The sequence below is a fragment of the Sinocyclocheilus rhinocerous genome, unplaced genomic scaffold, assembly GCF_001515625.1.
Source record: "Sinocyclocheilus rhinocerous isolate Xijiao unplaced genomic scaffold, SAMN03320098_v1.1 scaffold312, whole genome shotgun sequence".
NCBI lineage: Eukaryota > Metazoa > Chordata > Actinopteri > Cypriniformes > Cyprinidae > Sinocyclocheilus > Sinocyclocheilus rhinocerous.
The window spans coordinates 47,038-60,311 of NW_015624544.1; the positions used below are offsets into that span (position 1 = coordinate 47,038).

At 44.5% G+C, this 13,274-nt stretch overlaps 2 protein-coding genes and 1 long non-coding RNA gene across 5 annotated transcripts in view; 2 read left to right on the forward strand and 1 right to left on the reverse strand.

Moving 5' to 3' along the window:
• The window catches only part of LOC107741999 (centrosomal protein of 95 kDa), a 189,746-nt gene that overhangs the window by 37,304 nt on the left and 139,168 nt on the right, over positions 1 to 13,274 (reverse strand). The window lies entirely within an intron of this gene.
• LOC107742028 (uncharacterized) lies at positions 405 to 1,157 on the forward strand. Its single transcript, XR_001640269.1, has 3 exons — positions 405 to 668; positions 775 to 848; positions 1,080 to 1,157. It is a non-coding gene; the product is annotated as an uncharacterized LOC107742028 (long non-coding RNA).
• Positions 2,569 to 5,295, forward strand: LOC107742015 (uncharacterized). Of its 2 annotated transcripts, none has more exons than XM_016554859.1 (2): positions 2,569 to 4,165; positions 5,198 to 5,295. In XM_016554859.1, the coding sequence occupies exons 1-2, from the start codon at positions 3,101 to 3,103 to the stop codon at positions 5,267 to 5,269; spliced, it is 1,137 nt and encodes a 378-aa protein (XP_016410345.1). In that variant the 5' UTR covers positions 2,569 to 3,100; the 3' UTR covers positions 5,270 to 5,295. The 2 variants fall into 2 exon arrangements, with proteins under 2 accessions (XP_016410345.1, XP_016410354.1); XM_016554868.1 differs by having other exon boundaries at positions 2,569 to 4,159; positions 5,192 to 5,295.

The following is a 13,274-nucleotide window of genomic DNA, read 5'->3' on the forward strand; positions in this document are numbered from 1 at the left end:
CGCAGCTCCCCAGTACCAGCAGCACTCATGCAGCCCCAGACCATGATGCTACCACCACCATGCTTGACTGTAGGCAAGACACAATTTCCTTGGTACTCTTCACCAGGGCGTCGCCATACATGCTGAACACCACCTGAGCCAAACAAGTTTATCTTAGTCTCATCAGATCACAGGACATGGTTCCAGTAATTCATGATCTTGGACAGGTTGTCTTCAGCAAACTGTTTGTGGGCTTTCTTGTGAGCCAGCTTTAGAAGAGGCTATATATATATATATATATATATATATATGTATGTAACCAGGGCAGGAATAGCCCAATATTTAATTCCCCTGGTGATTTTCCCCCTTTAAGTGTTTGCTATGATGCAGTTATGCGTGCTTTCTCCTTTAAGAGTTTGAGTATGCGCACGAGAGAGTGTGCGTCAGAGGGGAACTGAGAGCGCGCCGATAGAAGCAGCAGTTGCAAGTGAGGAGAAAATAGTTGTTAAAAAATTGTTAAACGGATATAATCCAGGCTGGTTATTAACTCGTGGACCTGTGGTGGTTTCAGTTGTGTGACTGCACAGAGTGGATGACTTAATTTAGTGTTTATATTAGTGTTTTGTTGCTGCACATGAGAGATCTCCGGTGGGGGAGGGCATTCAGGCCTACTTCAACGGAGATTGAGCGTAAGTTAATTTAAAATATGTTTTGAAGACTGTTATAATGTAAAATAATACAGTGTAATACATGTATGGAAGGAACATGCAGTAATTGTTGTGTATTAATGTTAAGAGGGGAGAACAAGGATGTGAGATCGCACATGTGCCAGTTACCACGTGATTGATAATCCAGAGGCTCATATAAGAGTGAGTTTTTCATTTATTTCTCCCAAAGTGTGTTTACGTATATGGCATGAAAAGTATTGTACCCTGTATAACGTGTATACTGTTACCTTTAGTCTATTTACTGATTAATATGTTTAAAAGAGGTTAAAATGTGAACTGTGTATAATGTGGGTGGTGCATTTATGTGGCAAGATGTGCAAATTGTTCATGTATGCTCATGCTGTTGTTTTTTGTTTTTGTCTGTTTTATCAGGCACATATAGGCCACTGCCGTTGTTTTGCACACCTGTATTGGTTCTTTAACATTGGTTGCATTATTTCAAGTCAAATCCTTCGTTAGATGCAGAATGTGTGCTTGTGGAAGAAACCAGATGGTCTGAGGAGGATCCAGTGGACCTGGTGCTTGAGGAGTCACCGCAGCCAGATGTGGAACCAGACAATTGTGCTGGGCCTGGAGTGGAAGAAGCACAAGGAATATATAATGACGCACAAGTGAATAATGAGGCGAGTGCTGTTGAAGAGCTCTATCTGCCTGATACTGAAAGAACTGATTCACCTTTGGAGGTGGTTTTGGCTAGGCCAGTTCCTGTTCCCCGAAAGCCCAGGGAAAAAAGTGCTGTACCCCATCCTACGCCACGCAGGACCCAGCGGCCAACAGCTGGTGTTCATGGTAATCCAAACAGACTGCCTAAATCTGCTTGTAATGCTGTGTCCTTCAGTCCTGATGTCCTTTCCCAAGTGTTAGCGGGTATGGTCTTGTACACATCCGGTAAACTACAAGGAGTAATGGATGATTGAAAGGTGTTTGCAGTCATCGAGGACGTTGACTGTAGGCAGGGGAGAGTGTAACCGGGGCAGGAATAGTCCAATATTTAATTCCCCTGGTGATTCCCCTTTAAGTTTTCGCTATGATGCAGTTATGCGTGCTGTCTCCTTTAAGAGTTTGAGCATGCGCACAAGAGAGAGAGTGTGCGTCAGAGGGGAACAGAGATAGCGCCGATAGAAGCAGCAGTTACAAGTGAGGAGAAAACAGTTATTAAAAATTGTTAAACGGATATAATCCAGGCTGGTTATCAACTCGTGGACCTGTGGTGGTTTCAGTTGTGTGACTGCACAGAATAGATGACTTAATTCAGTGTTTATATTAGTGTTTTGTTGCTGCACGTGAGAGATCTCCGGGGGGGGAGGGCATTCAGGCCTACTTCAACGGAGATTGAGCGTAAGTTAATTTAAAATATGTTTTGAAGACTGTTATAATGTAAAATAATACAGTGTAATACATGCATGGAAGGAACATGCAGTAATTGTTGTGTATTAATGTTAAGAGGGGAGAACAAGGATGTGAGATCGCACATGTGCCAGTTACCACGTGATTGATAATCCAGAGGCTCATATAAGAGTGAGTTTTTCATTTATTTCTCCCAAAGTGTGTTTACGTATATGGCATGAAAAGTATTGTACCCTGTATAAAATGTATACTGTTACCTTTAGTCTATTTACTGATTAATATGTTTAAAAGAGGTTAAAATGTGAACTGTGTATAATGTGGGTGGTGCATTTATGTGGCAAGATGTGCAAATTGTTCATGTATGCTCATGCTGTTGTTTTTTGTTTTTGTCTGTTTTATCAGGCACATATAGGCCACTGCCATTGTTTTGCACACCTTTATTGGTTCTTTAACATTGGTTGCATTATTTCAAGTCAAATTGGGCTTGTGGTCTGGTGTTTTGATTAGGGGTTATTACTGTAAAGAACTTATTTTTATTCTTTACATTTCTTCTACTACCTTATTTCGTTTTCTGCGCCCATTGAAGTGAATTGGGTGTTTGTTTTTTGTTACTCTGTTTTATACGACTTCTCTTGTTCAACTGGATCGGAATCCTGAGAAAAACCTTTTCCCCGAACAAAACATTAATGCTGAGTTTCCTTTGAGGCTCAGTCAGGAATAAAAGAATCCTTTTTTTATTAGATGTCTTGGCATTGTCTTTTTCCTTAGTAAATTAGAAGGACGTCAAGCCGGCCACATCTAATTTTGGTGTCAGAAGTGGGATTTCTTTTTGTTTGGGGCTGATTTTTATTTGTTACGATAGTGCAAAAGTAGAAGGGTGCAAACAACGGTAGTGCTGGAAGGACCTGCAGTGCCATCCTGACAGAAGTGGCAGCAGGACAAAGGGCCAGCGTAGCAGGACTGCTGTGTGTGAGGACTTCGAGGAGGACAGTGCTTGTTGAACTGACTGTTTGAGAACTGAGACTTTCTGTGACTACGGCAAAGCCATGGATGCTGAGGACATGGACGGTGCAGCCGCAATGGCGGAAGACATTCAAGGTGCAGGTGCTGCGGCGCCGGAAATGGACATTGAGGAAGGTAACCCTGTCTCACAGCTTCAGTCCCAGATCTTGGAGTTGGGACGTAGACATGATGAAGTAATGTCAGCCCTTGCAAACATGACTAATGTTCATACTAGATCCTATGTGTATATCCCAAGGGAGAAACAAATTGTACCTTTCAGTGGGGATCCAGGTAAGGACTGCCAAAATGTTGATGAGTTCATTGAGGAACTGGGCAGGGTTATAAGAGTGAGGGGGTTGAATACTGAGGATCAGGTAGATTTTATCCTCTCCCACTTAAGGGGTTCAGCACTAGATGAAATCAGGTTGTGTATGGGGGGGGAGGATAAGTCAGCTGAAGACCTGTTCTCATATTTGAGGGCAGCTTTCAGGGAAAAGCGTAGCACCTCCCAGTTGTTGCACACATTTTATGCACGAAAACAATTGGAAGGTGAGGATTTTCGTGATTTTTCACATGCACTGTCATTGATGTTAAATGCTGCACTGCAACAAGCACCACATTGTGTTCCAAATGTGCAGTTGGTTTTGAGAGACCAGTTTATAGAAGGGGTGAGGGATTCAGCACTCCGGAGGGAACTGCGCAAGGTGGTCAGAGAGCGACCTCATGCTACATTATTCGAAGTTCGTGAGGAGGCCCTTTTGTGGTGCTCAGAAGAGAGACCTCGTCCAGCTAATGTGGCCCGAAACCGAAACCTAGTGAGTGGGGAGGAAAGTGCAGAGCATGCAAGGATGACCGCCACTGTACCAAATGACTTGACTGTAGCCCTACAAGAGGTAATTAAGGTAATTACACAGCAAGGGAAAGCAATCGGGGACCTTACCAACGCTGTCCGTGATCTCACGATTCAGAGGGCTGACCCAACTTGTGAGAAACCTAGTAAGCCCAAGTTTAAGCCAAGGTATACCCGGGATGGCCAACCCATTTGTTTGAGATGTGAGGGCGTTGGGCACATAGCCAGGCAATGCACTGGGCAGCGCTTCCAGGAAAACCCTGTGACATCTACGTCTGAGTCTCCGGTTCCGGGAAACGGTGCGCCTCCATTGCGAAGAGCCGAGCAATGAGAGGTGGCACTGATGGCTCAAAGACTGGCACACTGACAAAAGAGCGGTTTCTGGAGCGTGCAGTGGGCAAGTGCCCAGAAGTGGAAATTCACGCTGGGGGGGTAGCCATCCAGTGCCTGTTAGACACTGGCAGTAACGTGAGTACTTTGACAGAGTAAGGACTGCCAAAATGTTGATGAGTTCATTGAGGAACTGGGCAGGGTTATAAGAGTGAGGGGGTTGAATACTGAGGATCAGGTAGATTTTATCCTCTCCCACTTAAGGGGTTCAGCACTAGATGAAGTCAGGTTGTGTATGGTGGGGGGTTAAGTCAGCAGAAGACCTGTTCTCATATTTGAGGGCAGCTTTCAGGGAAAAGCATAGCACCTCCCAGTTGTTGCACACATTTTATGCGCGAAAACAATTGGACGGTGAGGATTTTCGTGATTTTTCACATGCACTGTCATTGATGTTAAATGTTGCACTGCAACAAGCACCACATTGTGTTCCAAATGTGAAGCTGGTGTTGAGAGACCAGTTTATAGAAGGGGTGAGGGATTCAGCACTCCGGAGGGAACTGCGCAAGGTGGTCAGAGAGCGACCTCATGCTACATTATTCGAAGTTCGTGAGGAGGCCCTTTTGTGGTGCTCAGAAGAGAGACCTCGTCCAGCTAATGTGGCCCGAAACTGAAACCTAGTGAGTGGGGAGGAAAGTGCAGAGCATGCAAGGATGACCGCCACTGTACCAAATGACTTGACTGTAGCCCTACAAGAGGTAATTAAGGTAATTACACAGCAAGGGAAAGCAATCGGGGACCTTACCAACGCTGTCCGTGATCTCACGATTCAGAGGGCTGACCCAACTTGTGAGAAACCTAGTAAGCCCAAGTTTAAGCCAAGATATTCCCGAGACGGCCAACCCATTTGTTTGAGATGTGAGGGCGTTGGGCACATAGCCAGGCAATGCCCTTCCAGGAAAACCCTGTGCCATCTACGCCTGAGTCTCCGGTTCCGGGAAACTGTGCGCCTCCATTGCGAAGAGCCGAGCAATGAGAGGTGGCACCGATGATTCAAAGACTGGCACATTGACAAAAGTGCGGTTTCTGGAGCGTGCAGTGGGCAAGTGCCCAGAAGTGGAAATTCACGCTGGGGGGGGTAGCCATCCAGTTGTAGCCATCCAGCCTGTTAGACACGGGCAGTAACGTGAGTACTTTGACAGACAGCTTCTTTAAAAAACATCTTCATGGGGAAGACAAAGACATGCATTGTACAAGCAAGTGGTTAAAAGATTACTGCCGCCAACGGGTTGCCTCTTCCCTACCTTGGGTATGTAGAACTTGATATCCAGGTAATGGGGTAGACTCTACCTGGGTGTGGGTTCTTGGTGATACATGACCAGAATGATGGGGAGACTGACTCAGCGCCCCCAGGCATACTTGGCATGAACATAGCACAGCGGTGTAAACAATTGATTCAAGCTGAGTTTGACAATGCTTTGGAGGGGACATTGGATGCTGACTGGAGAGCCTCCCTTAACCGAGTGCAAGAGGCTGCCCCAGTAGGAGCGAACTCTGTGGTCCGGGTAGCAGGCACACGTAAGTCGTACGCACCTGCAGCCTCAGTGGCTACAATTCAGGCCAGAACACAAAGAACTAGCTGAAAACAGAGACTTAAGGTTGTTTGAGCCAGGTAAGGCATCATTGCCAGGTGGCTTGGTCCTGGTTCCTACCTTGGTATCACCCGGTAGGCGGGTATTATTGTGTAATTTTATTGAAGTATTATGTGAAAATGAAAGTAATCAATATATAAATTAATATGCTGAATTATGTTAACCCTGGATGTCATAGAATGAATAATAGTCTTTTCATTAGACAGTGAACCTTTCATTACAAAGTACACCTCAGTGCAGGTAGTAAACTTGTCCCCAGAAGGTGGGCGGTTGCCACCCAAGGTGAAACTAGGGGTACTTGCCCAGGGTCGTCGTGTTGAGAGTAGCTCCTGCGAAGTTAGATTCCAACGTATACCACCAAATCAATTCCAGGAGTTGAAGGACCATATCTCTGGACTTCTCAAAAAGCGTGTCATCCAAGAAAGCTCCAGTTCGTATGCATCTCCGGTGGTGTTAGTCCAGAAGACTGACGGGAGTCTTTGGCTATGCGTGACTACCGGAAGCTGAACTGTAAAATTAGGCGTGATGCATTCCCGTTGCCACGAATAGATGAGAGTCTGGATGCTTTGAGTAAGGCCAAGATGTTCTCGTCTATTGACCTAGCAAGTGGCTATCACCAGGTAGCAGTTCATGAGAAGGACCGCCACAAAACAGCTTTCATTACACCATTTGGCCTGTATGAGTACCAGCGGATGCCGTTTGGCCTATGTAATGCGCCAGCGACATTCCAACGTCGTACTGAGCCGTGCCGAGTCGTACCATGCAGTGGAAAAGCGCCATTAGTGAGGCTTGAGACTATGTTACAAAGGTTGAGGGAGGCCGGATTCAAGGTTAAGGTGGAAAAATGCCACTTCCTGCAGTCCGAGCTAAAGTTCTTAGGGCATGTGGTATCTGCTCAAGGGGTGTCTACAGACCCAGACAAAGTGAGTGCAGTGAAGCAGTGAATCACTGATTGGCCGGAGAGAATCGTCGCTACCTGCGTCACTGAACTTGCGACACAAACACAAAAGAACCGCTAGATTTAAATCAGCACAGACAGCGAAGGATCGAACGCAACTGTTTTGAACGAGCGTACCTTTTTTTAACAACCAAAAAGTTTCGTTGTCTGTTGCGGAAGTACAGACGTTCCTCTCGTTGATAGCAAAGGAGCGGATCCACCTAGAGCTCCTGCCTTGACCATGCCCACATATGACAGACCATTTCATTTGTACATTGCAAACAGAAAAGATGGTTATGCATCTGCAGTTTTGATGCAGGAAACTTGCAGCGGAAGGAAAAAACAACCAATTGCTTATTATAGCACAAAATTAGACAATGTAGCTGAAGGTTACCCACCATGTTACCAACAAGGGTTAGCAGCAGTATATTTTGCATATGAAAAGGCAGTGTTGCTCAGGCCAACAAGTTGTTTAAGGACTCTTGGACAATGGAGTGCCAACAAGCCTCTGATCACCTCAAGGAGAAACTTTCCTGTGCTCCGACACTAGGCTACGCAGACTTCACCCTACCTTTTGTGCTGGAGACCGACGCCATTAACCTGGGATTGGGTGCTGTGCTATACCAGCAGCAAGCACAAAGACTGTGATAGCCTATGCAAGCCGGAGGTTGAGGGGCGCAGAGCGAAATTACAGGAACTAAAGTAGTATGAAGCTGGAGCTCCTGGCACTCAAATGGGCTGTGGAGTTCAGGAGTTACCTGCTAGGATCCAAATTTACTGTTCTAACAGATAACAATCCCCTCTGCCACCTCAACACGGCTAAGCTGGGTGCCATTGAACAGAGGTGGGCTGCACAGCTTGCGATATTCAATTTCGAAGTCCAGTACTACCCTGGGCGGTATAACACTGCAGCTGACGCTCTCTCTAGAAGACCAGGACTGGAGGCGATGGAGGTGGTAACTGAGGATTCAGAGTACGATGGCTGTGTGGCTATTTGCAGTGGGCTTCGTACAGGGACTGCACTCGAAGTTGACCTGGCAGGGCGAGTGGCGAGTCCTAGAGAGGGAGAAATAGGACTGTTACATGCAGCCATAGAGGAAAGAGAGTCTGGAGGGGAACCCATGGAGAATACCCCAACATTACCTGGATACACAAAGGATGAGCTTCGTCAGTTTCAGGATGCAGATCCGACCATCAGTGTGCTCAAGAGTTTCTGGGACAAGAAGAGGAAACCCACAAATCGTGAGAGAAAGCACTTGTCCAGACCGTTGAGGTTGTTGCTTGAGCAGGGGGACAGGATCCAAGAGAAAGTAGGGCTGATGTACAGAACGATTGACGATGTGTTCAATGGGGAATGCCAACAGTTGCTGCTCCCTGCATGTCTGGTTGAAATGGTGTTGCGAAGTGTTCATGACCAGATGGGGCATCAAGGCATGGAGAGGACGCTGGCCCTGCTCAAGCAGTGTTGTTATTGGTTTGGGATGTATGACGCTGTGGATAAGTGGGTGAAGGAGTGCCTGCGGTGCGTGCCAGCCAAAATGCCGCAGCCCAAGATTCAGGCACCTTGGACCCCATTCTTGGCTTCTCATCCACTGGAAGTGGTCGCAATGGATTTCACCACACTGGAACCTGCGTCGGATAGACAGGAGAATGTCCTGGTTGTGACAGATGTATTCACTAAGTTCAGCCAGGCATTCCCCACCCACAATCAGAAGGCGGACACTACCGCTAAGGTCCTTCTGAAGGAATGGTTCCTCAAGTACGGTGTGCCTCAGCGTCTTCATTCAGACCAGGGGAGAAATTTCGAGAGTGCCGTTATTGCAGAGCTCTGTAAACTGTATGGGGTGAGAAAGTCCCGCACTAAGCCACATCACCCTCAAGGAAATGCACAGTGCGAGAGATTTAACAGAACTCTGCATGACCTCTTGCGTTCCTTGTCACCTGACAAGAAACAAAAATGGCCAGAGTACTTACCTGAGCTGGTGTACGCCTATAATGTGACACCTCCTCTGGTTACTCCCCTTACTACATGCTGTTTGGTATGCAGCCACACTTACCAGTAGATGCCTTGTTGGGCCAGGAGCCAGTGCAAGAGAAGGAGCCTGCCTGGTTGTCTGTCCATAAGGTGTGGCTTCGGGATGCTCATACCCGGGCACGTGAGTACGCTGAAAGGAAGGTAGCAGACCGAGTTGTCAAGCGTGAGAGTGGGGTATAATGTCCAGAGGTAGCAGTTGGTCAGCAGGTGTACTTACAATATCGTCCACCAGGAAGGAACAAGATACAGGATGCCTGGGCACCCACAGCCTATAAGGTGGTGGAGGTGCATGGTACGACCTACACTGTGGAGCCAGTGGGAGGCGGTCCTGCAAAAAGAGTACATAGATCCGACATTAGGCCCTGTCCGAGACCAGTCCCAATGCCACTGAAAAAAGTGAGACCTGTAGAAGAAGTACCTACCTCCGTGTTGGTAGAAGAGATGCCTTCGTTAGATGCAGAATGTGTGCTTGTGGAAGAAACCAGATGGTCTGAGGAGGATCCAGTGGGCCTGGTGCTTGAGGAGTCACAGCTGCCAGATGTGGAACCAGACAATTGTGCTGGGCCTGGAATGGAAGAAGCACAAGGAAGATATAATGATGCACAAGTGAATAATGAGGCGAGTGCTGTTGAAGAACTCTCTCTGCCTGATACTGAAAGAACTGATTCACCTCTGGATGTGGTTTTGGCTAGGCCAGTTCCTGTTCCCCGAAAGCCCAGAGAAAAAAGTGCTGTACCCCATCCTACCAACTGCTGGTGTTCATGGTAACCCATACAGACTGCCTAAATCTGCTTGTAATGCTGTGTCCTTCAGTCCCGATGTCCTTTCCCAAGTGTTAGCGGGTATGGTCTTGTACACATCCGGTAAACTACAAGGAGTAATGGATGATTGAAGGGTGTTTGCAGTCATCGAGGACGTTGACTGTAGGCAGGGGAGAGTGTAACAGGGCAGGAATATTTATTAACAGGGCCCAATATTTAATTCCCCTGGTGATTTTCCCCCTTTAAGTTTTCGCTATTATGCAGTTATGTGTGTTGTCTCCTTTAAGAGTTTGAGTATGCGCACGAGAGAGTGTGCGTCATAGGGGAACTGAGAGCGCGCCGATAGAAGCAGCAGTTACAATTGAGGAGAAAATAGTTGTAAAAAAATTGTTAAACGGATATAATCCAGGCTGGTTATCAACTCGTGGACCTGTGGTGGTTTCAGTTGTGTGACTGCACAGAGTGGATGACTTAATTTAGTGTTTATATTAGTGTTTTGTTGCTGCGCATGAGAGATCTTCGGTGGGGGATGGGATTCAGGCCTACTTCAACGGAGATTGAGCGTAAGTTCATTTAAAATATGTTTTGAAGACTGTTATAATGTAAAATAATACAGTGTAATACATGTATGGAAGGAACATGCAGTAATTGTTGTGTATTATATTGTTAAGAGGGGAGAACAAGGATGTGAGATCGCACATGTGCCAGTTTCCACATGATTGATAATCCAGAGTCACATATAAGAGTGAATTTTTCATTTATTTCTCCCAAAGTGTGTTTACGTATATGGCATGAAAAGTATTGTACCCTGTATAAAGTGTATACTGTTACGTTTAGTCTATTTACTGATTAATAAGTTTAAAAGAGGTTCAAATGTGAACTGTGTATAATGTGGGTGGTGCATTTATGTGGCAAGATGTGCAGATTGTTCATGTATGCTCATGCTGTTGTTTTTTGTTTTTGTCTGTTTTATCAGGCACATATAGGCCACTGCCGTTGTTTTGCACACCTTTATTGGTTCTTTAACATTGGTTGCATTATTTCAAGTCAAATTGGGCTTGTGATCTGGTGTTTTGATTAGGGGTTATTACTGTAAAAAACATTTTTATTCTTTACATTTCTTCTACTACCTTATTTCGTTTTCTGTGCCCACTGAAGTGAATTGGGTGTTTGTTTTGTTTTGTTATTCTGTTTTGCACCCCTGATAATTATCATAATTTTTCAATTATAATCTACTGGTCTAGCAGCAACTAGCAGCAACTTCATTAGGATGTAATTTATACCTTATGGAAACGGTAACATTTCAGTTCTGAAATAAAATGTATTAATTCAACAGAAACAATGCAATGTGAACCATAACAAAAACACACAGGTGCAGAACTTTAGGCACCCCAATAAAATAATCACATCAATATTTAGTAGAGCCACCTTTTGCTGAAATAACAGCCTGTAAATGCTTCTTATAGCCACTGATAAGTCCCTGAATTCTGGCTGCAGGTATTTTGAACCATTCTTCCTTTCAAATGTCTCTAGTTCAGTAAGGTTTGGTGGCTGCTGAGCATGAACAGCCCTCTTCAAATCAATCCATAGATTTTCGATGAAGTTTAAGTCTGGGGGCTGGGATGGCCATTCTAGAACACTGTATCTTGGTTCTGTGCATGAATTCCTTGGTAGATTTGGAACAATGCTTTGGGTCACTATCCTGCTGAAACAACCAACCCCGGCGTAACTTCAACCTCTTGACTGATTCTTAAACATTGCTCTTAAGAATCTGCTGATACTGGGTGGAATCCATGTGACCCTCAACTCTAACAAGGTTTCCAGTACCTGTGCTTGCCACACAGCGCCACAGCATGATAAACCCTTCATCAAATTTTACAGTAGGGAGGAGGTTCTTCTCCTGGAAGACTGTGTTCTTTTTCCACCATGCAAAGCACCTCTGGTTGTGACCAAATAAATCTATCTTAGTTTAATCTCTCCACAACACATTATTCCAAAATTATTTTGGCTTGTCCAGATGAGCCTTTGCATACCTCAAACAACTCTGCTTGTTGGCGGTACAGAGAAAATACTTTTTCTGCATCACCTTTCCAGTGAGCTGTTCCTAGTGCACAGTGCGATGGACTGTGGAATGGTGTACAATGACACTACCAGCAGTAAGATGTTCTTGGAGCTCTTTGGAGGTGGTCTGTGGTTTGTCTGTGACCATTCTAACTAGGGCTGGGTGGTATGACGGTATATATCGTTACCGCGGAATAAAGTGTCTATCGATAGACATTTTGCTATATTGTGTGTTCCGCGGTATGCAAATATATCTGCGTAACATAGTACTACTTAAAAGTTATATACACCTTCGAGTAATAAGGAAACATGCATGAATGAGAAAATAAAGAGTGGGAGGCACTTGATAGAGTTAATAAGTGCAATAAGCAGTGAAAAATAACTCAATGCGGTGCTCGCGCTGACTGACACACGCACTCAGAAAGTACCTCTCTCAGACAGCATGCGATCACGTATTTGTGACGTGCATGATGTTTAATAAAGTTATTAACTGCAATAAGCAGTGAAAAAGAACTCAATCCGCTGCTCGCGCTGACTGACTCACAGCCAAAGTGTGAGCACTGAAAGCCTCTCTCTCAGACATCATACGATTGCGAAAACAGATCTCTTTCGTGCTTGAATGGTCAAATACACACACAATTTTGTAAAATTACCCATCGTGTGGAGCATTCACGTAAACACAGTAGGCTATGTGTTAAATAAATGAAACATTGGGTGAAAAACGGATGTGTATCAGTATATTGGATCCGTTCAGTTGGTCTCAAAGGGACAGCAGTCTAATTTACCTGCTGCTGTCTGTCATTATTAATGTTAATCACTCACTGCACTTGACTGAATCACTTTTGGATCAGTTCATGTTTGATTGATACAGTGAAGTCTATGCAGTGTTTTATTTATACACTTTATTATATTTCATATTTATTTGTTCTATTGTGTTTGTAATTTGCTTCTTTTTCTTATTTTATAACAAAAATAAAATAAAATACTGTACATCGAGATATAAATCGTTATCGTGAAATAAAATTTCTCATACCGTGAAATAAGATTTTAGTCATATCGCCCACCCCTAATTCTAACCATTCTTCATGTTTTCCTTTCAGATATTTTTCTCGGCCTACCACATCTTTCCTTCACTGGGACTGTTCCTGTCACCTTCCATTTTCTAACTATATTTCTGACTGTGGAGACAGAGACCTTAATCCTTTGTGATATTTTTTCTAATTTATATTGACAAATTAGCCTAGTTTTTGGGTCATTTGGAAGTTCTTTTGAGGTTCCCATGTTGTTACTTTCAAGTAGAGAATCAAGGAGAAGCAAAGTTAGCAATCAACTATGTTAAACATCCTTTTCCATGATTGTTTGTACCCGAGTTTGCAGTGTTAAGGTTCATTGAGCCAATCAAATGAATTATGTGTTGCAATTAATCAGCATTAAGTAACTACAGGTATTTCAAATCAAACAACTGAAAGGGTGCCCAAACTTTTGCACACCTATTTTTCACATTCAGCTTTATTTCATTCAACTCAATACTTCTACATATATATATATATATATATATATATATATACTGACCATAATGTATATCGATCACTCCT

What these genes read in the sequence shown, in the direction of transcription:
- LOC107742015 (XM_016554859.1), top strand. Translation starts at nt 3,101, where the DNA reads ATGGATGCTGAGGACATGGACGGTGCAGCCGCAATGGCGGAAGACATT. An exon ending in GGCAGCGCTTCCAGGAAAAC is followed by an intron (nt 4,166 to 5,197) that starts CCTGTGACATCT and finishes TTCCAGGAAAAC; the next exon opens with CCTGTGCCATCTACGCCTGA.